General features: G+C 50.6%; 2 protein-coding genes across 3 annotated transcripts in view; one reads left to right on the forward strand and one right to left on the reverse strand.

Moving 5' to 3' along the window:
- Nucleotides 1–723: 723 nt before the first annotated feature.
- On the forward strand, nt 724–8,433 carry PARS2 (prolyl-tRNA synthetase 2, mitochondrial). Its single transcript, XM_513427.5, has 2 exons — nt 724–897; nt 6,141–8,433. The coding sequence occupies exon 2, from the start codon at nt 6,170–6,172 to the stop codon at nt 7,595–7,597; it is 1,428 nt and encodes a 475-aa protein (XP_513427.3). The 5' UTR covers nt 724–897; nt 6,141–6,169; the 3' UTR covers nt 7,598–8,433.
- A 14,563-nt stretch (nt 8,434–22,996) lies between these two features.
- The window catches only part of TTC4 (tetratricopeptide repeat domain 4), a 39,662-nt gene continuing 36,420 nt past the window's right edge, over nt 22,997–26,238 (reverse strand). For both annotated transcript variants that reach the window (NM_001280342.1, XM_009458328.5), the window contains 1 exon segment: nt 22,997–23,893. In NM_001280342.1, coding sequence (NP_001267271.1) covers nt 23,791–23,893 — 103 coding nt within the window. In that variant the 3' untranslated portion in view covers nt 22,997–23,790.

Raw genomic sequence — 26,238 nt, forward strand, 5'->3', positions numbered from 1 at the left:
CACTTAACTCCCCCACTCCATTCTCCTTCCCTAATTTTTTCTTTATAGCCCTTAGCACCATCTGACTGACAGATTCTTTTAAATTTTGATATTTTGTTTGCCATGGATTTTTTGCATTTTGTTTTTTTAAAAAAACAATTGTATTACAATACTGTTTATCTTGGTTACTGAGTTCTTTGCTCCCATTCCCCGCCCTGCTTAAATTTCGCTCTATTGGTTTATTGACTGTGTCCTCTCTAGAACACAAGCTACACTGAACGCAGTTAATTTTGTCTGTTTGGTTCACTTCACTGTCCCCAGTGTCTACAGCAGTGGCTTCTACGTGGTAGCAGCTCAAAAAATATTTTGTGAATGGAAGTTTGAATTTGTGTCTTAAAGACTGTCTTGGGCACTGTAATAAAGGCGTCTTTCTCCAACTGTTTCACAATTTTATACTATTTAAATGGAAAGCCCGTAAAAATCATAGGATAGATTAGAAACTACACTGCCCAGTGTGTCGTCATGGTTACACTGTCGCCAGTGGTTCTCCTATTGGGGGAGTGGGCGGGGCCTGGCAGGGGCAGGAACAGCACCCTCAAAATCATCATAGAGTTATACCTCCCAAGTTCCTAGAAAGTACTTCCGGAACGGTGATTTACTCAAGGCCGCCCTGGCCAATCAACGATCTTGGGGAAAGCCGGGTACTCGCTCTTTGGCTACACTTCCGGAAAACCTCTCACGCGCGCCTAGCGTGGGGCGGGGCCAGAGCGCCCCTGCCCTCGGCCCCGCCTCCGTGAGCGCGGCTTTGCAATTGGCGAGAAGGGCAGGAGGCGGGGCTTAGGAGCGGGCTTGCTCGAGGCGCAAGCGCGCTGGCCCGGCACGGCGGTAGTCTTGCGGGAGGCGTGGGCTGGGATTGCGGTAGGTGAACGTGGGTGACTCCCAGACCTGAGGGACGGGCGCGGGCAGCGAAATGAAGCGAGCACGCGGTGTGGGCGCGGAGACCTAGGACCCTGGTGTCCGTTTTCCCACTTGCATCCCGTCCTTGAGTTGGGGCGGGCTGAGAATCCCATAAACTTTTCGATACTCCTGGTCTCCGTGTCCTCCGTTGTTAAATGAGGGCAGCACTTCCTGGTCTCTCCCTCGGTCGTCGTGAGAGTCACACAGTTCTCGAAGTGCCAGCTCTGGAAAGGCCCTGAGACCACCTGCTGCCTGAGCCAGCCTTCCCGTTTTATGTTGGAGAAAACGGAGGTCCGGGGCGAAGTGAGTGGTCCAGGGTCACCGAGCGAGTGAAGGCCGAGCTTGTTCTTAGAACTAGGCCTAGGGTTCCATTGCTGTTTAATGTAGCACAGTTCGTGATGGAAACTGTAGGATTTGGAGGCGGGGACCTTGCCTTCCAGGCCCGACCCTGCGCTTATTTGCTGTGTGGCTTGACACAACTGACTTTATATCTCAGAGCCTCCCTTTTCTGAGTTGGGCATAATAATAATAATAATAGCACTTTGTGAGACTTAATATTATGTATCAGGTGCCGTTGTAAACGCTTTATGTACAACTTTTCTGATTAGATTGGGGAGCAATGGTGAGTCAAAGAATCTTTAAAAAGGCCTGGGCTGGAAGGGCTGACAGTGTCCCGACAGAGTAGGTACTCAAAAAAATCGACTGAATGACTCAGAGGCTGTTTGCCAGAGCCTGAAGTGTTGCATACGTTAGTTACTATATTGCTCCTGAAAAATTGAGATAATTCTACTTATTCTCCTGTTTGTATAAGCTGAGGGGTCTGAGGACAGACATGCTAAACGTGGAGGAGAAGAGTTTAAAGCTCTCGTTTAAATTATCCAGATAATTATATCATTGCACCTGTTTGCTTTGCTCTTAATTTATTAACATATTTGATCAACAGATGCCTAAATAGTAGGCATTATGCTAGACTCTGAAATTTAAAGATGTATAAAACTTCATAAACTTGTAATTTCATCAAGGAATAGAATGTTAAACATCGACACTGACCTCCCCTCCTGGCCCCCGTACACACCCCCAGAAAGAAAAAAAAATGTATGTGAAACACCATTCGCTTCCAATGCCTGGCACACAATAGTTCCTCAAAAATATTTTTGGAGATGATTCTAATACAGTATACTAAAAAGAGGTGTGTGCAGTGGAGCACAGAGGAGGTGACTTTCTCTGTTTAGAGGGGTTGGAGAAAGTTTCTTGGAGTAAGTGAACCTTGAATTCGAGTTGGAATTGCTGGGGGTTGGGGGGAGGTCAGTCTGTTTCAAGGATAATGAGCAACTTGGGGAATGCTAGGATAAGAAGTTGGAAGAGGTGTGTTGGGATCAAAATGTGAAGAGCTTTGGTGCCATTCTGAGAAAATTATGAGAGCCAGCCGTTAATGGATTGTAAACAGGGGAGTGATTGGGTCAGCTATCTTTTTAGCTGGAGACTAATACGGAGACTGGACTGACAGGGTTCAAGAATTACTCCATTCATTCATTGATAGAACATGTATTGAGCCTGGGCACAGTGGCTCACACCTATAATCCCAGCAATTTGGGAAGCTGAGGCAGGTGGATCGCATGAGGCCAGGAGTTCAAGACCAGCCTGGGCAACATAGCAAGACTCCATCTCTATTTTTTAAGAAAGAAAAAAAGGAACATGTTATTGAGTGTCCACTGTGTCCAGGCACTGTGCTGAATGCTGCAGATAAAACTTGGAATAAAATAGACATAGCTGTCGTCTTCATGGAGTTTAAGACATTAGTCATTGGTGGTACACAGCTAGACCCCTGCAGTGGTTCTCCCAGTGGGGTCCCTGGACCAGCAGCATCTGTGTCACCTGGGAACTTGTTAGAAATACAGGTTCTCTGCCCACACCCCAAACTTACTAAATCAGAAGCTCTGGAGATGGGCCTCTGCAATCACTGTTTTAACAAACCCAACCGGGCATGGTGGCTCACGCCTGTAATCCCAGCACTTTGGGAGGCCATGGCGGGCCGATCACTTGAGGTCAAGGAGTTTGAGACCAGCCTGGCCAACATGGTGAAACTCTGTCTGTACTAAAAATACGAAAAATAGTTGGGCATGGTGGCACATGCCTGTAATTCCAGCTACTCAGGAGGCTGAGGCAAGAGAATCTCTTGAGGCTGGGGGTACGGAGGTTGCAGTGATCTGAGATTGCACCACTGCACTCCAGCCTGGGTGATAGAGTGAACTCTGTCTCAAAAAAAAAAAAAAAAACAAGCCCTCCAGCGATTCTGATGCTCAATTAGATTTCAGAACCACTGGGTAACTGTAATGTAGCAAGTGGTATTGAGGGGCTAACCTAATGTTGAGGCAGTAAGGGCCAGAAAGGAGGGGGTGGACTTAAGGGAAACCTTGAGACAGACTCATTTGCTTTAGGAGGAATCAAGGATGAGTTTCTGGCTGGAGCCACTGCCCTAAGTAAGGTTGGATCACAAGGAAGTTATAGAGCCAGGGGTGAATCCACATGTGCCTTGCCTCCATGGCCGGTACGTTCCTACAACACCACACTAGGGCTCTGTGGCAGTGCCTCACCACCTTTAAACATTTGTACAGTGCACAGGGGAAATGAATGAGGCTGCTTGAGGTTGGAGGGGACAAGCTGGAGGACCTGAGGCTGCTAGAGGTAACCAGCTGGGAGATCCCAGCTCCCTAGAGCTGAGGGGAATCAGTAACCCATACCCAGCATACTGCCGGGAGCTTTGTTGCATGGACTGTGCTGAAAAGTAGAGGTACTCACTAAATTTGGCAATACAAATAAAAAGTCTCAAAAGAATTTATAGCCTTTGATTCAGTAATTCCATTCTTCAACGCCTCTCCCAAATATATAACAAAAAAGCCTTCTCTTCATTGTAGATTATGTATAACAGAGAAAACCAACTACTGATTTTTGATGTAATCAGTGGAATGTCGTACTGCCATTAGAAATGTGTGATTATTTTGTAAAATCAGAGAAACATACTTGCCTATTGGACAATGTCTAGTAAGCCCCTGTCATGTGCTGAAGATACAGTGGTGAGCAATCTAGACAGGTCCTTGCTTGCACTGAGCCAAGTGTCTGGGAGAAGACAGGCAGCCAAATGGGCAGGAACCCTAGGAGACAAGTGGGCTATGCGGGAAAAGCCGGCCCTTTGGGGGTACGGGGAGTGGGACAAGAAAGGCTTCCTGGGGAGAGGATGGTAATCCTGAGGCCTAGAGGACGGCTAGATGTTGGCAGGAAAAGGGGAGAGGGGTGTTCTGTGCAAAAGGGACAGTATGTTTAAGAATGGGCATGGGGCCGGGCGCAGTGGCTCACACCTGTAATCCCAGCACTTTGGGAGGCCGAGGCAGTTGGATCACTAGGTCGAGACCATCCTGGCTAACACGGTGAAACCCCGTCTCTACTAAAGATACAAAAAAATTAGCGGGCATGGTGGCGGGTGCCTGTAGTCCCAGTTACTCGGGAGGCTGAGGCAGGAGAATGGCTTGAACCCGGGAGGCAGAGCTTGCAGTGAGCCGAGATCGCGCCACTACAGTCCAGCCTGGGTGACAGAGCGAGACTCCGTCTCAAAAAAAAAAAGAGTGGGCATGACGAAGCCTGATCAGTGAGGGGGCAGTGGTGAGATGAGGCCCAAGGGGGTCAGCTTATGTGGGGCTGTGCACACCCTGAAAGTCAGAAGCTTAGACCTTATTCTAAGGGTAGCAGGAGGCCGTTATAACCAAGAAAAGCTGTTAGCATCTGTGCTTGGGAAGTCTCCCCTGTGGCTGCAGTATAGAGAATGGATTGAAGGAGGGCAGGAATGGAAGTCAGGAGACCAGTGGGGAGGCTGTTGCAACCATCCAGGTGAGAGATGAGGGTGGCCTGGACCTGGGCGGAGGCTGTAGAGAGAAGAGGGACAGATTGAACAGCAAGTGAAGAGGTAGGAATGACAGGGCCAAGAGGGCTGTGAATGTGGGACACAGAGAGGAGCAGAGCAGGCGAACCCCGCATTCTGGTTTGGGCAAAGTGCAACTTTTGGTGCTATTCACAATGACAGGCAGTGCTGGAGGGGGAGTGGGTTTGCGGGGAGAATGCTGAGTTCATTCTGGGACACAGTTTTGAAGTACCTGCCTGATGTATTCTCCAGGAGGCAGGTGGAGATTTTGAGTCAGCTCTCAGCATGCAGGCTGTCCAGGGAGTGTGTGCTGTGAAGAGGGAAGAGGCCCATGACATTTAAATGTTGGGGGCAGGTAGAGGGACAAGAGAGGGATGTGCAAAGGACAGGGTTTGCAAGAGACAGATGGCAACAAAACGTCAGCTGCAGTTGACTCCAGGCTGAGGGATTACAGTTGATTTTCTTTTCCTTTTTTTTTCTTTGAGACAGAGTCTCACTGTGTTACCCAGGCTGGAATGCAGTGGCGTAGTCTCAGCTCACTGCAACCTCCACCTCCCAGGTTCAAGTGATTCTCCTGCCTCAGCCTCCCAAGTAGCTGGGATTACAGGCGTGTCACCATGCCCAGCTAATTTTTGTATTTTTAGTAGAGACAGGGTTTCGCCGTGTTGGTCAGGCTGGTCTCAAACTCCTGACCTCAGGTGATCTGCCCATCTTGGCCTCCCAAAATGCTGGAATCACAGGCATAAGCCACCATGCCCAGCCTTCTTTTCTTTTTTGTTTTCAGATTTCCCCCCTAGTTTTCTATAATAATAATAGCAGACATTAGTTGAGCTCATAGTACATGCCAGATACTGTTCGAAGAACTTTTATAACTCTTCTAAGTGTCCACAATAAGCCTAGAAGGTAGGTTCTGTTGTTATTACCATTTTACAGATGAAGAAACAGCACAGAGGGGTTAAGACACATGTTCCCAGCTACACAGGGTGCAGCCATTGGGAGGCCTGACTGGAATCCAGGCTGCCTGATTCCAGAGCCTGTGCACTCACTACACGACGCTGTCTCTCCACAGGATGTTGTTAATGTTTTTATAATCAGGAAAATACTGATTTTTCAAAAACGGAAGTAAGAGGTTAGAGAAATAGTGCTTTGATCTGCTAGGATATTAGAAATGGAAGGATTTGTATCTGCAAAATCAGTGGCTGCCTTCGAAGTTTGTTGAGAGCAGGCTGGGTTGGCTGCTTCGTGGTGTTGGAACACGGATGAGGCTCTCACACAACTCATTTTTCCTCAGGTGCCTGTGCTTCCCGGTGCCAGGGTGTCATGGAAGGGCTGCTGACAAGATGCAGAGCATTGCCCGCCCTGGCCACCTGCAGCCACCAGCTCTCTGGGTATGTTCCTTGCAGGTTTCACCACTGTGCCCCAAGAAGAGGGCGGCGCCTGCTGCTGTCTCGTGTGTTCCAGCCACAGAACCTTCGGGAAGACCGGGTGCTCTCCCTGCAGGACAAATCTGATGACCTGACCTGTAAGAGCCAGCGGCTGATGCTGCAGGTGGGCCTGATCTACCCAGCAAGCCCCGGCTGTTACCACCTCCTGCCATATACCGTCCGTGCCATGGAGAAGCTCGTGCGAGTGATAGACCAGGAGATGCAGGCCATCGGGGGCCAGAAAGTCAACATGCCCAGCCTCAGCCCGGCAGAGCTCTGGCAAGCCACCAACCGGTGGGACTTGATGGGCAAAGAGCTGCTAAGACTTAGAGACAGGCATGGCAAGGAATACTGCTTAGGACCAACTCACGAGGAAGCCATTACGGCCTTAATTGCCTCCCAGAAGAAACTGTCCTACAAGCAGCTTCCCTTCCTGCTGTACCAAGTGACAAGGAAGTTTCGGGATGAGCCCAGGCCCCGCTTTGGTCTTCTCCGTGGCCGAGAGTTTTACATGAAGGATATGTACACCTTTGACTCCTCCCCAGAGGCTGCCCAGCAGACCTACAGCCTGGTGTGTGATGCCTATTGCAGCCTGTTCAACAAGCTAGGGCTGCCATTTGTCAAGGTCCAGGCCGATGTGGGCACCATCGGGGGCACAGTGTCTCATGAGTTCCAGCTCCCAGTGGATATTGGAGAGGACCGGCTTGCCATCTGTCCCCGCTGCAGCTTCTCAGCCAACATGGAGACACTAGACTTGTCACAAATGAACTGCCCTGCTTGCCAGGGCCCATTGACTAAAACCAAAGGCATTGAGGTGGGGCACACATTTTACCTGGGTACCAAGTACTCATCCATTTTCAATGCCCAGTTTACCAATGTCTGTGGCAAACCAACCCTGGCTGAAATGGGGTGCTATGGCTTGGGTGTGACACGGATCTTGGCTGCTGCCATTGAAGTCCTCTCTACAGAAGACTGTGTCCGCTGGCCCAGCCTACTGGCCCCTTACCAAGCCTGCCTCATCCCCCCTAAGAAGGGCAGTAAGGAGCAGGCGGCCTCCGAGCTCATAGGGCAGCTGTACGACCACATCACAGAGGCAGTGCCTCAGCTTCACGGGGAGGTGCTCCTGGACGACAGGACCCATCTGACCATCGGAAACAGACTGAAAGATGCCAACAAGTTTGGCTACCCCTTTGTGATAATCGCTGGCAAGAGGGCCCTGGAGGACCCTGCACATTTTGAGGTTTGGTGTCAGAACACTGGTGAGGTGGCCTTCCTCACCAAAGATGGAGTCATGGATTTACTGACCCAAGTGCAGACTGTCTAAATGCCCCCAGCCCACCCCTGCCCCCATTTGCAGCCTTGGTGTTCGTTCTAACACTGCATTTTCCTACACCCCTTTCCTGGACTGCTCTCTCCAGAAACAGTACAGCTCATGGAGGGTGAGATCATGTTAGGGAAACCAATTTTTATCTAGTCATTTGTTCAGATTATTTGTATTTAAAGTCATTAACTTGATCCCTTTCTCCAGACTGGCCATGCCGCCATATACCTTTCCTTTTGTATTCCATTGTGGAAGCTTCTAGGAGGCTGAGAAGCAGGAGATCCAAGCTCCAGTCCTGGGTGTTACCCTGAGGGGGGACATCACTTCCCTTCTCTCAGCTGAGTTTTTCACGTGTAGGATGAGAATGGCTGATGGCTGAGAGCCCACCAACCTTCCCCACCCCGTATCAGTTTGACCACCGGCCTTTTGCTACATTCTATCCAGAGAGCAGGCCTGCCAGCCCCTCTCCACTGAGAAGTTGGGCTGAGAGTATGGGGAAAAGAATCAAGAGACCTGACTGCCGCCAACTCACTAGTGACTTAGATACATCCCCTCCCCCTGCTGGGGCCTCAGTTTCCCCATCTGTAACTTGAGAAAATGGAACTAGATCTGTAAAGTCTGGAACTAGATCTGTAACGTCCTTATAGGTGTCACTAGGGGGTTCCATGAGAGGTGTGTGACAGGCAGTCTGATTCCTCTCATTCTCCATAGTCTGTTTCCTGGAAAGTCGATGTAATTAACTGATGGCCCAAAAACTACCTCAAGAGACCTGGCCCTGTTAAGACGGCTTAACCACTGAGATCCCGTTCTATTGATTTAATAAAGTCAAACTATTGGAATGGGCCTTGCACATTAATTTGAAACAATGATAACATCTGCCATTTTAACAGTGCAACAGCTTCCTACTCCTTTTCTTTCCTTTTTGACTGTTCCCACGCACCCCACCCCTAACATAAAAAATCAGGTGGTTAGGAAAATGTGGTTTAAACCATTTCTTCCCCCAAGTATCGGGGCAGCAGGCTTCAACTGCCACGGTGACCTTATCGTAGGTGCAGAGTTGGATCCTAGAGCCAAGATGGGGTGAATATTAAGAGCTGGTCTCTTGTGTCCTTAATGTAGAAGCTGGTTTTAAAGAAAAAAAAAGCTACTCTCTGCCTGAATTGCATGGAAAGATGGAGCAAGCTTGAACTACCCTAGCAATGCCAACTACTTTCATTGCTCCTGCATCCTACATAAGGAACATAACCAAGTTTTCCATCCTTGGCCCCCTAGGGTCTCTACATGTCCATATCTGACAAGAATCTATGAAGACCAAGCTCAAAGCCAGCACCTCCTAAAAAGCTGCCTGGCAGCTCTGAATAGTGGTTTTCCTTCTGCCTCCCACAGCACAGATCACATCCCTTCTTGTTTTGTGCATACACAGCTCATTGTACAGTGGTCCTGCCTCTTGTTGATGGTGAGCTCCCTGAGGCCAGGCCCCTGAGCTAATTCCCAGTGCACTGCAGTTCTTATTTTGGCCAGTGGTTCCACCTGCTAAACAGCCTCCAGGCAGCTTATTACTGGTAGAGCAACCCTGCCTGCCTCTACATAGCATCAGGCTTCCTGTTTTTGTTTTTGTTTTTTGAGACAGAGTTTTGCTCTTGTTGCCCAGGCTGGAGTGCAATGGCGCAGTCTCGGCTCACCACAACCTCCGCCTCCCAGGTACAAGCGATACTCCTGCCTCAGCCTCCCGAGTAGCTGGGATTACAGGCATGCGCCACCACACCTGGCTAATTTTGTATTTTTAGTAGAGACAGGGTTTCTCCGTGTTGGTCAGGCTGGTCTCCAACTCCCGACCTCAGGTGATCTGCCTGCCTCGGCCTCCCAAAGTGGTGGGATTACAGGCTTGAGCCACCATGCCCGGACAGCATCAGGTTTTCTAATGAATGTGTAGCCAAGCCCTACCAGCTCCCAGCCCTGCCATTGGAGCTCCGGGCCCAGGATTCCTTTGGAATACTTCAGATTTTCAGGCTAGGAGACGTGCATTCTGAGAGCAAACCTAGTAAGGCTAGATTACAAGGCAGAGGATCTTACCCATGCACATTGGAATCACCTGGGTCCCATCCAGAGGGTCTGGTTACATGTAGGGTGTGGCCTGGGCATTGGGAAGTTTAAAGCTTCCCAGCTGATTGTAATGTGCAGTCAAAGTCAATTGAGAGCACCTGGTGCAAGAGCTGCCTCCTCTGGGTCCACTTTGTAGCTGGGCATTTCTTTTAGTAATTTCAGTTGTTCATTATCAGACTGATGTGCGCACTCTGCTTTTAATGGGCTGGCCATTTATTTGTTGAGGATCTGCCATATGCCACTGTGGTGTGAGGCACTTAAAAAAAAATTTTTTTTTAAATAGTGGCACGGCACTTTTTGTTTTCTTTAATCAGAAAAATAAGCCCTGCGCTTCTGGGATGGAGGCCCCAGGTGAGAAGGGGCTGGGGTGGGTGGGGAGCGAGGGGGCCTAGAGGCCAAAGCAGATGCTGCACCAGAGGCTGGTCAGGACCTGGGAGGGCCTGCGGGGGTGGGGTCCTCGTGAGCAAGTGTGGGGGGCTGGAGGTCAGCAGCTGCCTGGCCTGGGAGCCAGGGACACCCATCCCCTTCCTGACGCCTGAGGCGGCCCAGCTGGGCAAGACCAGGCCTGCAGGACCAGGGCCTTCTGTCACTCGGCGCAGGGGTCCAGGTGGTCAACGCTGCTCTCTGGAGGACCACTGGCTAGAGCCTGCCCAGCTTCCCTGAGGTCTGGAGAGTCAGAGCCCCCCTCAAACACCCCCTCCCTTTTGGGCTAGTGGCGTGCCTCGGACTCCAGAAGACTCGAGTGGGGCTGCCTCGAGACCAGGTCCTGAGGGGGTGGCAACCCCTGACCACAGGTGGGGGCCGTGGAAGGGGCAGGGATGGGCCCAGGGGTAGCCTTGTAGTGTGAGGTGTGCCCGACTGCATGTAGCTCAACAGCCAGACGGGACGCTGCAGGGGACTGTGGGGAATCCGGGAGAAGGTGCTGCCCACCCTGTGGGGTCCCCCTCGCCTGGAGACCCTGCGGGCAACCCTTCAGTGCATGCCCACGGGGGTGGTGGAGGCAGAGTCCTGAGAGGTGAGGGTGGGAGCCTCCGGGTCCCCTGCAGGTCCTGACCCACCGGATGGGTCCGTGTGCCCCCTGTAGCTTGGGGGCCCTGGAGGTGGACACCAGCACCTCCTGACTACCGGGGGAGGGCCTGGACTGAAACCCACACCTTCACCATTCGCCACTGGGCCATTCTGCAGGAACTGCAGCACCCCACAGATCCTTCATGCCCAGCATGCCACTCACTCTCACACCCTCTCTCGCACGCACACACACACAGCACGCACACACCAGGTTCACGCGCTCCGCACAGGTGGCACGCCGGGGGCAAGCATGCACGTAGACTCAGAGATGCAGGGACAGTATTGGCAATTCAGAGGCACAGAAAGACGCTGAGGGGCCCCCAGCAAGGTCCCCGCCCTCGGGGGCTGTGTTCCCCAGGGCACGCACACCACAGGCAGCAACGCGGGTGGGGGCACTGTGACGCCAGTCGGGGGAGAGGGAGCATAGCGGGGCGGCAGGCAGATGCGGGTTCATCTCTCCTGTTGTGGTGAGCCTCAGCCTGATCACGGCACTGTAGGGGCTCCCGCCTCTGGCCAAGCCTCAATTTCCAACGACAAGCAGCCCAGCCCTGTCTAGACAAGGCCTCAGGCTAGTCTGGCAAAGCATCTCCAGCCCAAAGGGCAAGGCAACCTTGGCCCTCGAGGCCCTGCCAGGGTGCAGATCACACTGGAGTGGGCTGGAAAACCCATATGGGGTGGTGCCTGCAGGCATCAGAAAAAATTTTTATTTACTTTTATATTTTAGGGATGGGGCCTCGCTATGTTGCTCAGGCAACAGGTTTCGAACTCCTGGGCTCAAGCAATCCTGCCTCAGCCTCCTGAGTAGCTTGGGGCTACAGGTGTGCACCACCCATGGTGGCTAATTTTTTTTTTTTTTTTTAAGAGACAGGCTCTCGCTCACTTTGTTGCCCAGGCTGGTCTCCAACTCCTGACTTCAAGCGATCCTCCTGCCTCGGCCTCCCAAAGTGCTGGGATTACAGGTGTGAGCCACCGCACCTGGCCACTGTTAGGCACTTCTATATACCATTTTCAGATTTCACAATTGTGCAAGGCAGATGCTGTTATCTCATTTTACAGATGAGGAAGCATGAGGATCTATTTCAGCAACTTACCCAAGGATGCACAGCTATTATGATCACAGCTAGATTGCAGGCACTGGCCAAAAACTGTCCTTCTCACTACACTGCTTAGCCTCTGCAAAAGTGATTTCAATAAATAAAACTAAATTATGTATATCTCTCTAACCAAGTTAGCCTAAAGTATGCGAGAAATTAGGATTCATGCAAATGGGTGCTTTAAATGTATATATATATTTTAAGAGACAGGGTTTTTACCTGGGAGCAGTGGCTCAAGCCTGATATCCCAGCACTTTGGGAGGCTGAGGCCGGCAGATCACTTGAGCCCAAGAGTTCAAGATCAGCCTGGACAACATAACCCGGGCATGGTGGCACACACCTGTAGTCCCAGCTACTTGGGAGGCTGAGGTGGGAGGATCGCTTGAGCCCAGGAGGTGGAGGTTGCAGTGAGCTGAGATGGCACCACTACACTCCAGCCTGGGCGACAGAGCCAGACCCTGCCTCAAAAAATAAAGAGAGGCGGAGTTCTTGCTATGTTGTTCAGGCTGGACTTAACCCCTGGGCTTAAGCAATCCTTCAAATTCAGCCTCCCAAGTAGTGTGCCACTTTGGCTAAAAAAATTTTATTTTTATTTTTTGGCCAAATAATTTTTTAACTTTAAATATATGCCCCATAAGCTTGCTTGTTTATGGGAGGTTAGCCTAATGTAAGCACTTTTAAAAACCAGATTCCAGGAATAGAGAGCCAGTTAATTTTACTTTTGATTAATGTTCAAGGCCTAGACTGACTTGAGGATGATATAGAATCCTGGAGCTTTAGAGTTTAGGTAAACTTGAAGCTGGCCTTGGCTCTCAGCTGGGAAGTGGGCCTGGAACAGGAATGAACCTGCCACATGTCATCTGACTCGCAAGACACCCGAGGACAGGACAGGCGCCACTCCTCTCTGGTTGGTCCTGCTGAGTGAAGAGAAGACTGGCTGGATCAACCTTTGAGCTGCCAAAGCTGTGTAAGTTCGTGAAACAGGTGCCCATTCTCTTTATTTTACAATAGGGAGAGAAATACAGGGAGGACATCAATTTGCCCAAGGTCAGGCTGAATGAAACCCAAGTGTCCTGATCAGGAAGCCAGTGTTTCTTCTAGTAGCCAGGGGCAGTGTGATTTGGCGAAAAGATCAGAGCCTTGAAGAGACATAATCCTAGATTCACTTACTGGGGATGTGACCTCAGACAAATTACTTGCCCTGTGTGCCTCTCAGATTCTCCATCGGTGAGACACTCGTGCTAATGGTACCCACCTTGTAAGTGGTTTGGGGGTTGACCAAGCTCACTTATATGAAATGCTTAATTACCCCTTAGTCTGCACTCAGAGACACTTCCCTTACACCAGACGACTTAGGAAATCCCCCCTCTGGGAGCTCAGGTTCTGCCGTTAACTTTGTTATCTCAAGACCTGGATCTTGTTTTCTTGATAAGATGTTTGACAACTTTCCTGGGAAATGCCACGGGCAAGAATTAGGAGGCACCTGCAGAATAGCTGTATCTCCTTAGAGAAAAGACAGAAATACTCAAACTGTGTACCTTACTGTCTCATTTCTGAACTTGCCAATTTTACCTCTTGCCATAAACTGATGAAATGGGATGCTGGCAAAATAGCAGGTACAGGCTGTATTATCATTGCTCATTCCTTGGGGAGATCTAGCAGTGACTGCCTGGGAAATATTTAGCAGAATTAATACTTGGGGACAAAGGCTGGTGCATAACAAAACCATTGTGTAAATCAGGCTTAGAATGTAAATCAAGGCCTCCATTAATATTCTGTGTTTTAATGGAAGAAACACCTGCTGGGCTATCCATAAAGGAGCTTTGCAGAAATCTGTTGAAATTGTCATTTCCTTAACTACTTGAGTGCCAGGTCTCCAGAGTTCCCATGATCCGTTTCCACACCAAGATGCATGAGTGCTTTTTAGAATGGGTTGTTACGCATCCAAGGGCATGTGAGGCTTGTTTTAGAGTTAGGAAAAGGATTTTTAAGTTTCCTTATAATGTGGAAAATGGGAAAATATTTTTATGATGTTATTGCAAACTTAAGTAACATCTGAAAAAAGTCAAGGTATTTTGCTTAATTTAAAATAATGAGGCTGGGCGCACGCCTGTAATCCTAGAGTTTGAGACCAGCCTGGGCCACATGGCAAAACCCCGTGTCTACGAAAAATACAAAAATTAGCTGGGCGTGGTGGCGGGCACATGTAGTACCAGCTGTTTGGGAGGCTGAGGTGGGAGGATGGCTTGAGCCCAGGAGGCAGAGGTTGCAGTGAGCCAAGATCCTGCTACTGTATTCCAACCTGGGCAACAGAGAGAGACCCTGTCTCAAAAATAAAATTAGAATAAAAGGCTTATAGTGACCCCAGCTACAGACTCTGGAGTCAGACTGTCTGGGCCACTCACTATCTCCGTGACATTTGTGCAAGGCACTTCCTCATAGTCCCTCCACTTCAGCTTTCTTATCTGCAAAATGGGGATAACAGTGCCTGGCCCACAGCAGAGGCTTGGCAAGTGGAGCTGCCTATATATGAAGTGATACTTTGCACAGAAGGTAGGTGGGTGGTGCACTATGGCCAGCAGAACGGGGTGGCAACTTTAAGCACCATCCTGGTGCAGGGATTCCCGTCAAGCCAGCAGTGCCCAAGGCTGCTAATGAGCCCCTGTGGTTAAAGCTTAAGTGCCCTTAGCTAATCAAAACTGTGTAGGGCCAGGAGAGTGAAAAGGTGGCACCAGTTCATGGTAACTCAGGATGCCCGTTTTCCAGGGCAGCACTTGCTGCCAAGGCTTGCCAAGAAAAGCTCATAGGGTGATGGGAGCCCCATTGGCAAGGTATTGGGTGCTATGGGGATTCGACGGTGGGCTCTGGCAGGGGTTTCCACAGACTGAATTCTTCTACCCGGGCAGACAGGATGGGGACACTGCATGACACAGTGAGTGCTAAGACTTTACCATAAGCTTGGACTGAGCAAGGCAAGGGCAGCTGGGTCTACCGCAGACTCCTTAAAGGCAGAGGGCTGGTCTCGTTAATATCGATATCTCCTGAGGGGCTTACTTTCAAGAGCCTGAATTCAAGTTCTGGCTCTACTTTTCATTAGCTAGCTGACTTTGGGCAAGTTACTTAACCTTTTCGCATCACTTTTCCTGTCAGTAAAATGGGGCTATAAAGCTACCTGCCTTCTAAAGGTGTTGAGAGGATTAAGTGAACCAATCCAAATAAAGCACCAAGAATGTTGCCTGGCATATCCTATGTGCTCAAGAGGTGGCCACTGCTATTACTGAGCCAGGCCAGCACAGGCACTACCCCTGGAATATGCCAGAAGGCCCTCCCACCCCCCAATTCCTTCTTCAACTTCATGACCCAAGTCCATCATATGTGGTGGCTTCCATCCCTGATCTGTTCAGAATTAATCACTCCTTGCTCTATATCATCAGCTAGTAATAATTTGTTGTGCATCTACTATATGCTGAGCAGGTGCAGTAGTAGCCCCTGGCATTAGAAGTGCACAGCTCAGGGTCCCTGACTCAGTTTACAGAGTGGGAACCATCAAGTAAACAATTAACAATGCACTGTGGTGCAGGTGCCATGGGGACATGTGGGATAAGCAGACAGGGAGGGCTTCCTGAAGGAGGCAGTTGGGCCTGATTGAAGGCTACGTGTTAAATAGTGAAGGGAGGAACAGTTGGGGGTGGAAGGAGGGGAACAAGTGGAAGGAAGAATGGTCCCAGCAGAGAGAATAGGATGAACAAAGGCCCAAAGCCCAGAGGAGCATGACAAGGTTAGGGAATAGAAAATAACAATGTCATAGATTGAACACGTACTTTGAGGCAAGCTGTGTTCCACATGCTTCATGCAGATTAATGCATTTAATCCACATAACACCTGCATGAGGTAGGTGCTGTTATCCTGCTCATGTTGCAGATGAGGAAACTGAGGCACAGAGAGCCTAAGCAAAGTGCTCAAGGCCTCCTCCAGCTAGTAAGCTTTGAGGCTGGAATTGGGATGCAGGCGCCTGGCTCCACAGCCAATCAGTACTCAGCCACTGCACCCTCCTGCCCCATAGCTGAACCATTCAGGATGGCTGGGCTAAGGAGGTCAGAGAGTGGGAGCTGTAGAGGTGGTGAGGGCCCAGATCCTGAACGGCCTTGAATGCCACACCAAGAGCGCTGATGAGGGAAGGGAGAGTCACTGGGGGCTCAGAGCAGGGCTGACGACAGACTTGCTTGTTGTGGCTGTATTTCTCTTCACTGGAGCAGTTCCCAGACCATTCGATTTATTGCATCCATTTAACAGCATAACCTTGAAGGCAGAGGCTGCCTGATGCACTTCAGCCTCGATGCTCTGCTCGTGGCAGGTGCCACATAAATGTTCATAAAGCAAACGGAATAGGGAACACAAGAGGAGGAAGGCGGGCTCTGGAGTGAGGTGAGATGAGATGAGAACCAGTGAGTGAGGTGCTTGGGCTCAGTTCCTGGCTTGGCACTCATTAGTGGGGTGACTGTGTGCCTCCATGTCCTTATTTTTAAAATTGGATAACAGACCTGAGAAGGTGGCCGTTGGGATTAAATAAGAGAATCCAGGTACAGTGGTTAGTGCGGTACCAGAATTCAATGTCAACAGCGTCTTTCCTTGCCTGCCTGCAGTGTATTTCAGGGGGCTTTGTCCCCATGCCCACTTCTTCAGCTGCCACCCCAAATCCATAGAGGTAACCAGACAGAAGTCAGGTGGTCCCACCTCCATCACCGACCCCTGGCCCTGAGAAGGAAGGGTGGCACTCCACTCCAGGGATGGCGGGTGCAGGAGGCTCTGCCCTGTGGTCAGGTGTGCTGATGTGAGTGCAGGTGCCTTGGCCTGGTTCTCATCGATGAGGCAGGGGAGGTTGGCTCTGCCAGAGTCCCAGGCGTGGGCACGGTGGCGGGGGAGGCCCACATCTCCTGCAGGGAGCATTGGCCTTGCTCCTTGTTCTGCCAGCCCCCGGAGAAAGGGAAGCCCCCAGGGCCCTTCACCTGGCTCACCCTGGCTCCTGGAAACACGCTGCCGCTGCAGCAGGGCCTAGGCTCTGTGCCTGCCGTAAGCAACGGGACCCTCCTGCACTGTGCTCAAGCCAGCCACAGCTGGGGCTCCCGCCCGGCCCAGTTCTAGTCCTTCCCTCTGCGGGCTCAGGGCGGAGGGAAGCCCTGCACTTTCTGTGGGCAGGAACCAGAATGCCAGGTGCAGCTGTACCACCTCAACTCCCCCCCACCCGGGGCTCCCCAGTCTGTGCTGGGTCCAAAGTTCTGGCAACCAGAATAGATGGATAGCAGAGGCCAAAGAAGGCAGAGCCCATGGGCTGGGAGGCCAAGAGTCTCCCTGGAGGAGATGTAAGGTGGTCACGTTGGGCTTGAGCCTGGGAATGCTGTTGCTGATGCTCGTGTGTGCAAGTGGGGGCCTGGGAACAGGGCACTGGCTTATTTTACTCTTTCATTCGTTAGTTCCTTCGTTGGTTCATCCATCCATCCACTCAGCACACTCACACGCACGGAGCTTCCACCATGTGTCAGGCGCTGGGCACTTAGATGAATCCCTATCTGGCCCCTGCCCACTAAGTGCTCACCTGCTGTAAGGGGAGGCAGACACCTGGACATCTGGGTGCCATGCAGTATTACAGGGGCAGGACAGATGGAGGGTGACGATGGGAGTGTGTGCATGTCCATCAGGGAGGGCCAACTCTACCAGCAGGCAGGGGAAATGCCCTAGTGAATGTACCCTTTGGACTTCTCTGAAAATAGGTAGGTTTTTGGCAGGTAGACCAGGCAGGGGAAGGACATTCCAAGTAGAGGGAACTGGAGCAAAGGCATGGACATATGAAGCATCTGGTGTGTTACAGGCACTGTAATCAAGTTGATGTGGGCAGTTGGGGGGAAAGCCTGGAGAGGCCAAGGTTTGGGCAGAGCCAGGGTATGTGGGTGGACTGCTGTCAGGTGGCAGAGGCAACCCCTCACCCCACTGGCTGAGGATTCAGCTCTAGGGCTCATTCTGGGCCTTTAAAGCAGCAGGAGTACCTATGGAGAGATTGCTGGTGGCAGGTGTCCTTGGACAGGGAGCCTGCAGACCTCATCAAGACCCTGCATCTGGTTTTCCTTGCCATCTTCTGCGGCATGCAGATCTGGGTGATATTTCTTTCAGGCATGTCTCAGGGAAGGGACTTGTCCAGCCCATGACTTTGGCTGGATTCCTAGGGTTGTTGAGCACTACTTATCGCATGCCAGGCATTAAGTAAAAGTACTGAATATATTGCACCGCCTGGAGGCATTGCAGCACTCCCTAACCCCCCATATTTGGCAGTATTTTTGCCCAGATTTACAGATGATCAAACTGAGGCTCAGGGTGATTAAGTGACATGCACACAGCCTTTATGTAGCAGAGCCAGAGTTCAAACCGGTATCTGTTGGCTATCAAGAACCATGCTGTCTCTCATGCAAAGGAATAGAAAGAAAGGGAAAAAAACCACAACCCATGCTGTCTGCGGGCTAGAACACTACTTTTCTGGTGAGGACTTATGCTACATGCTGTTTAAAAGGAATCATAAGTCTTACAGGATCTAGTATATTGTTCCCATTTTTTAGATAGAAAAACCAAGGCCCAGAGAGGGCAGGGACTTGCTAGGATTAGGCAGCCCCTGGGCGCTGGCCCTGTTAGCAGGTCCTAGGGCTCCTGCCTTCTATCCAGGACACTCTAAAACAGGGAAGGACAGGTCAGTGGCTCACGCCTGTAACCCCAATGCCTTGGGAGGCTGAGGTGGGAGGATCACTTGACGCTAGGAGTTTGAGACCAGCCTGGGCAACAGGCAAGACCCCATCACTACAAAAAAAAATTTTTTTTTAATTTTTTTTAATAAAAATAAAGAGGCAGGACCCTTTTCAGTCTGGCTATGCCTCTGGAATCCAGGATTTCTAGAGATGACTCCTGAGGGCTGAGTCCACCTGTGGAGAGGCCCACCCTTCATGGGGCCTTAGAGCCATGGCAGTTCCTCATCTGGGGTCAAGTCAGGGGAGAAGCATCCTAGGCAAAGAGTTGTCCTATAGAGCAGCGGTCCCCAGCCTTTTTGGCACCAGGGATCAATTTGGTGGAAGACCATTTTTCCACAGGACGGGGGAGGAAGATGGTTTTGGGATGAAACTGTTTCACCTCAGATCATCAGGCATTAGATTCTCATAAGGAGCATGCAACCTAGATCCCTTGTGTGTGCAGTTCACAACAGGGGTCGCACTCCTATGAGAATTTAATGATGCCACTGACCTGATAGGAGGTGGAGCTCAGGTGGTAATGCTTTTCTGCCCACCACTCAACTGCTGTGCGGCCTGGTTCCTAACAGGACATGAACTGCTACCAGTCCACGGCCCAGGGGTTGGGGACCCCTGCAATAGAGTGCCTGATACCCGTAACAACCAATGCTTACTAAGCACCTACTGTGTGCCAGGTGCCAGCCATTTAATCCTCAAAACAATCCTGAGAATATATTATTAAATTTCCTTATATATAAGGAAACTGAGGCACAAGGTGGTTATGAAACTTGCCCAGAGTCACACAGCTATTAAGTGGCAGAACTGGGCTTTGAACCCTGGCCCTTGGGTTTGAGAGTTCATGCTCTTAACTATTATGTTCCAACTGCCTTGGAGTATCAGCATCCACAGACCCTGGATGTAGATGGGCCCTGCGGGGAGGGTAAAGAGGGGCCCTGGGCCCACCAGTCACTTCTAGCCACTGATACTGCACGCACCATGTCCCACGGCCTTTGTGGGAAAGCAGCTTACCTTGGCGAATTCTGGGCTCCATCCAGAGCAGGATCTTCCCCTTCTGCTTCCACATCGGCTCTGCCTGCACCTTCTACAACCTGGTGTTTTGTCATGTGCCAGCCAAGGGAGCTCGATGAGGAGGCCACTTTGGTATGCAGGCCCTTTGCCCTCCTGGCCCTGCCTGTACTCTGGCTGCCAGACAGAGCTTTGGAAAACCCCTCTGGGCATACCACTCCCTGAGCCAAACGCATCCATGGCTGCCCAGGGTGTATGGAACAAACACCTGGGCCCACGATCAAGGAAGGCTGCACCTCCTGCCACTGGCCCATCTCTTCTTTGCTCCAGCATTATCACACTCACTAGTCCTCAGACATGCCAGTGAGGCACCATCACATTCTTGGAGTACCTCTGTGCTCGGCTGTGAGGGGTATTGGGAGTACAGGCACCAGATGCAGGCCTGGTCCTCAAGGAGCTCACAGTCTGGTGGGGCAAAGGGGTAGGAAGTCCTGCGAGTGGACAAAGATGTCGGGAGCCACACCTGGGGAGGGCAGAGGGTCAAGGAAAGGCTTCCATGTCCTTGCCTATGCTGAGCCCTCTGCCAGGAATGCTCAGCTTGGGCCTCTTCATCCCTGAACTCCAGTTTAGGTCACCTCTGGGAAGCCTTTTCTAAGCTCCCCTACACCCCATCAGGATCAGTCACTCCTACCTCTGCTCAGCTAAAGGGGGCTTGGGCCCCCTTTGTGCACCCTCATTTCATATTGGTTGGTTTCCACATCACTCTCCCTGATGGCCTGGGAGCTCCTCAAGGGCAGGGCCCAGGGTGGGAGCTGACCCAGAGCCAGCTTCGGTGAGGCTTGTGACTAAATGACAGAAGCAAGTAGGTCTCCCCAGCCTGGTGTGGCCGGAAATATCCAACAACTTCCACAGCAGTGGGTGGGGAGGCAGTTCTGCCCAAAAGTTAGAGTACCCTTGGTACCCGATGGACTGGAGGTGTCCTTAATTCCAGGGGTCGTAAACAGGACCCTCTGCCCTCCCCAGGTGTGGCTCCCGACATCTTTGTCCACTCACAGGACTTCCTACCCCTTTGCCCCACCAGACTGTGAGCTCCTTGAGGACCAGGCCTGCATCTGGTGCCTGTACTCCCAATACCTGTAATTCTTAAGGAATTACGCCCTGCAGCCTGCGGCAAAGCCTTTTCACATGCAGTGTCTTGAGTTGCTGCTCCCACTGCCTCCTGATGGAGGACAGACAGGAGCATTTCACTGTAATACTGAGTGCAGCTACTATTATTAACGTCATTTGGCAAAAGATTCTGGGGCTCAGAGAGGTTACAAAACTCACCCGAGGTGCCCGTCATGGTGGGAGACCATAGCAGGAGGGTCATGCCCTAACCTTTTCTCTCCTGTCATGCTTTCGCCGGTCATCTTGTGTGTGTGTGGCCATGGCCATGTTGAATGCCCAGTGGTTTGGGCAGATAACATTGGACATCATGGGTGACATGCATCTCAATGAATAGAGCTGTGGCCTAGGCCACAACATCGGCCCCTTCTCCAGGAAGTCCTATACTCGTTACCAAGTCTTGCTACCAGGAACTCTGCAGCTAGCTCCCACTACCATCGCCTCTCACCTCTGCAACCTGGGCTGCACCTGCAATGGCCTGAGCCTGTACTACCTGGCCATGCACCTCTCCACACTCTGGTCCCACGTGGCTTTCTCCCAAGTGAGCCTCTGGCCCTGCTGGGGGAGGGGGCTCCCTTGGCAAGCCTCCTGTGCTGAAAAGGTCCCAAATCCACATTCAAGGTTCCTAAACCCAGAATGTAGAACTGCAGGAGGTCTTAGGGATCTCTCCAACCCTCTCTATAACACACGGCAAGTAGATGCGCATGTGACAGAGCTTGCTCCAGGCCACACAGCTGGGCCATGTAAACTGCTTCTGTCTACTTGAGGTCAGTGAGGAGGCTGACATCCACTTTCCCAATTGACCTAGGGTTCATGGTAGGCCCATTTCTAGCCACAAAGGCTTCTCCCCAGCTGCAGACACACCATGGACCTTACGTGTCCACAACACAGTGGTGTCCCGGGCCCCATTCCCTCTGGCTTTTCTGCAAGGACTGCCCACTAGGTTTTGGCCATAAGGGGCCAGGCTCTGTTTCCTGTGTCAGGGATGGGGATGAAAAAGGGCTGCAGAAAGAACACAGCAAACATTCAGTCCTTCATTTCCCCTCTCCATTTGACAGATGTTCAGAGAGAAGGAATGTCATGTGACCCACATGATGGGTCAGGGCAGGGTCAAGACTCCAGGTTCCCATGTGGCTAATAGTACTTGAATACAGGATCAGGTCTCAGCAGGGGCAGAGCTCTCTGCTTTTCCCATCCCTATGTGCTAACAATCCCTAAAATTACTTTCTCAGTCTCTCCTAGGTCTAACAGCAGAGAGTGCACAAAGGACCTCATGTCCATCAGCCTCTTGGTCCTCAGGCCCTTAAGTTACCAAAACCAGGCCTCCAAGTGGTCCTCAGGTCCTTAAGTGACCAAAACCAGGAGTAGGAAGGAGGCTGCACTTCAGCTTCCTGGCCACAAGCCACAGACAGGGACCGGCACCTGGAAGCTGCATGGTTCTTTCTTTGTAAATATTCCACAGCCAATTTCCTTTCAAAGACAGTGAGGCACACTACACAAAACTCTAAATTAGTCTACTTTTTTTTTGGTTTGTGTTTGAGACAGAGTTTTGCTCTTGTTGCCCAGACTGGAGTGCAATGGCATGATCTTGGCTCACTGCAACCTCCACCTCCCGGGTTCAAGTGATTCTCCTGCCTCAGCCTCCCGAGTAGCTGGGATTACAGATGCCTGCCACCACACCTGGCTAATTTTTATAGTTTTAGTAGACACGGGGTTTGCTATGTTGGTCAGGCTGGTCTCGAACTCCTGACCTCAGGTGATCCACCCACCTCCGCCTCCCAAAGTGTCGGGATTACAGGTGTGAGCCACCGCACCCAGCCTCAAATTAGTCCACTTTTAAGGACAGCAGCTGGCTTCAGTTTACTGATCTATTAGCTCTGCTATAGTAACAACCAACCCCTAAATCTCACTGCTTACTACAGCAAACATTGCTCTCTCATTGCTGTGACACTCAGTGGCTGCAGGCCAGCTGCTGTAGCTCGGCTCCATGGAACGGCTCCTCTGTGGGAAATGTGTTCTCACAGCAGAGGGAAGAGCACAGGCCAACCACACATGACTCTTCAGGCTTCTGTCAGACGCAGGACAGCTCATGCCTGCGCATATCCCTCTGCATCAGGAGCAGGGAAGTACACTCTCCCGGGGGGATGGGGTGGGGGCACTGCAAGAAGTCACACAGCTACAGGTCAGGATGGATAAACTCCTCTTAGGAACGGGGCAACAAACAGCTGCAGACAAAAATATACTCTGTAACAACCCAACATGCTAGAAGATTTTCCAGTTTAAAAGACACAAAATCCTAAATGTCAAAACTGCAGAGGAACTCAAGAGGCCACTGTCCAAGTCTGTCACAGTCCTCCATATGGCAAAGATGAAGAAAATTGGCAATCTTTTTAGGGGTACCAAGGATCTCAGTTTGTACGGTCTTTATAAATGCAGAGCAAGATGTGGCTTTCCTGCCCCCATTTCACCTCAAGGCATCTGCAGCAACCCCACATGGCTTCCCTCTGTGCGCATGAAATAACTTGAGGCCAGGGTCTCTCAGCTTTAAAGCCTTGGAATCCTATGCATTGTTTGTTTGTGTGTAGATGTGCAGTTTGAGGGGTAGCTTCTCTAAGGTGTCACACTCCACAAAAGTTCAGAATCATGTCACTGGATCCTGAGTCCATCTCCACAGACCAGGGTGCCACTCAGGTCAGTTGCTGTGGTAACTGCAGCAGATGGTCCCTTTAGCGATGGAGTCCAAGGACATCATGGCCAAGGCCCAGAGTTTTATATCAACTGAGGAAAGTGAAGACCAGCCAGAGAGGCTGCAGTTTAGGGAAGCCAGAGGCTCCTCCCCCACCATGATGCCAGGAAGGACTATCCCCAGGGTGACGGAAAGAAAGCACTGGACTCCAGCAGTATGTCCAGCTGATTCAGGTGTGCTAGGTTCCCAGCAGAGGAGGGTGAGGGAGGAGATCCAGGGGCCCTGGCTTAGTCATCGTATCTGGTACACCTTTCTCCCCCGGAGATAATTCTTGCAAAAAGGAGAGGATCCTACACAGACCAAAAATGCTGGTGTCAGGGCTTTTACAAAGTACCTGCCGTGAACACAACAAAAGAGAGGGTGTTAATTTAATTACAATCTTAACCATCCATGCACCTTCCTAACAACATGCAAGGTGAGCCTCTGGATGGGAGTCAACATGAAAATGCAAGTTTAGCACAGTTATGTGGTTGTTCATAAATCTGGCAAATTAGCATGACATTCTCATCCTTACAACCTAGCCAGAACCTTTAGGCCAGTCCTCTGGCATCATGCATGTCTGTGGCTAAATATGAAATAAAAATATAAAGCATGGTTTTATTCATTCATTCAACATTCAGTGGTAAGCCAGGCCCTGTGCTGAAAACACAGAGATTAAAAAACCAACACCCACACACCATCATCTTTGTTCTCAAATTCAGTCCTGGAGGGGAGGGAGATGAGGAACCAATTAATGACAGCAAGGCACAACTGTAGAAGCATCTGTGAGGCGCAGCATTATCCCAAGGAGGCACGATTCCCTCTATGAGGAAGGGAATCAAAAAAGGCTTCCTGGAAGATGCCATGTCTGAACTTGGCTTTAATTTGGGGAAGGGGTGGTGATGGGGGTTGGGGAGAAAAAGCCAGGAGGTGCAAGTAACCAGAACGTTTGCTGTGGCTAGGGCACAAAGCAAAAGGAGTCAGGCAGGCTAGAGAGGCAGGGAGGGCTTTGGCCTCCCAGGGATAGGGGTGTTGTATTACTCAGTGGGCCTGCTTTGGGACAGAGGGCCTATTTCGTGGCTCCACCCAGTTTAGGGTCTGAAGTTACCAGAAACCAGTCCTGGGTAGGCTCTTGCCTATGGTAATAATTTTAAAGGTAGTAACTTCCAACAGCATTTACATTTTCTGAGAAGCATGAAACTGGTTTCCTCCAAGCATTGGTCTGCTTTCTATTTAGATTTCTCCCCTGGGGTAGGGCAGAACTCAGGCCTTTAAAGAATTCTGAGTAATCTGCTAACAACTGAGAAAATGAGCAGCTAAAAATGTGTCCAAAAACTAGAAGAAGAGAGATTTGGGACCAGAGCAAAACACCACCAAAGGTATCAATCAGATCTGGAAAAACCTTTCCTTCCTGCCTACCAAGCCAAAGCATTAAGACTAGCTAGACACCCCTATCACATCACTCAACACTACACCAGCTCCCATCCAATCTACCTCCTAAACCTCTAATCCACCTCCTCCTACTTCAGGCCTCGCCACTGAATGGTACACTTCAAATCTTTACATTACTCTGTAATTTTTTTGGGTGGTGGGAGGATGGGGTCTCACTCTCACCTAGGCTGGAGTGCAGTGGTGTGATCATAGCTCACTGCAGCCTTGAAATGCTGGGCTCAAGCAATCTTCCTGCCTCAGCCTCCCAAATAGCGAGGACTACAGGTGCACAACACCATAAAAAAAATTTCTGTAGAGACGGGATCTCGCTGTGTTTCTCAGGATGATCTCTAACTTCTGAGCTCAGGTGATCCTCATGCCTTAGCCTCCCAAAATGCTGGAATTATAGGTATGAGCCACTGTACCCGGCCTATTCTGTACATCTTTTAAAATCTTTTTAATTTTTAAAAATCAACCCTGGTGTACACCACAATCAGGATAAAGTTTACACTCCTTAGCAGGGCATTCAGGCCTTCCTGTATGGCCCTAACTTAGCTTTCTAGCCTCATTTCCTACCACATCCAACCACTCTCTTTACACTAATACATTGGGCTCTTTTAGCTTAAGTGCAAAAGCATCTGCTTTTCTCTGCTTTGCTTTGCTCAAAGCTTAAGGAAAAGTAGTCCAAGAGTCAATTTGCAAATCTGCTGAGGGCTTTCCCTTATAGTCCAGGAACACCTCACAGCTTCTCTGAGACAACTGCCAAATCCAACTTGCTGCCACTGCTAATGACAAAGATGCCCTCCTACAGCAGGACTGCCCTGTGCAGTTTACAACAGCACTTCAACTCCTATCCTGTCATTGGCTCTCAAATACCTGAGAAATGTGTAGGCATGTATTACTCCCGTTCCAGAGATGAGGCGGCAGTCCCAGAGAGGCAGCGTGTGCTTAGAGTCACACAGCCAGTAAATGATGATGGGTCTGACTTCAAGAGCCAATGCTTTCTTCATATGACAGTATCAGGAGCCGGCTCACTGGCATGCACTTGATATTCCAGCTACCTGGGAAGGTGAGGCAGGAGGACTGCTTGAGCCCAGTTCAAGACCAGCCTGGAGAAGATACCCTGTCTCTATTATAAAAATAATTTTAAAAAAAATTTTAGGGGCTGGGTGTGGTGGCTCACATCTGTAATCTCAGCACTTTCGGAGGCTGAGGTGGGTGGACTGCTTGAGCCCAGGAGTTCAAGACCAGCCTGGCCAACATGGTAAA

The sequence above is a fragment of the Pan troglodytes genome, chromosome 1 (assembly GCF_028858775.2).
Source record: "Pan troglodytes isolate AG18354 chromosome 1, NHGRI_mPanTro3-v2.0_pri, whole genome shotgun sequence".
Classification (NCBI taxonomy): Eukaryota; Metazoa; Chordata; class Mammalia; order Primates; family Hominidae; genus Pan; species Pan troglodytes.

Bases quoted from the DNA above. Each gene is read 5' to 3' on its own strand.
- PARS2 (XM_513427.5), top strand. From the start codon at position 6,170: ATGGAAGGGCTGCTGACAAGATGCAGAGCATTGCCCGCCCTGGCCACC.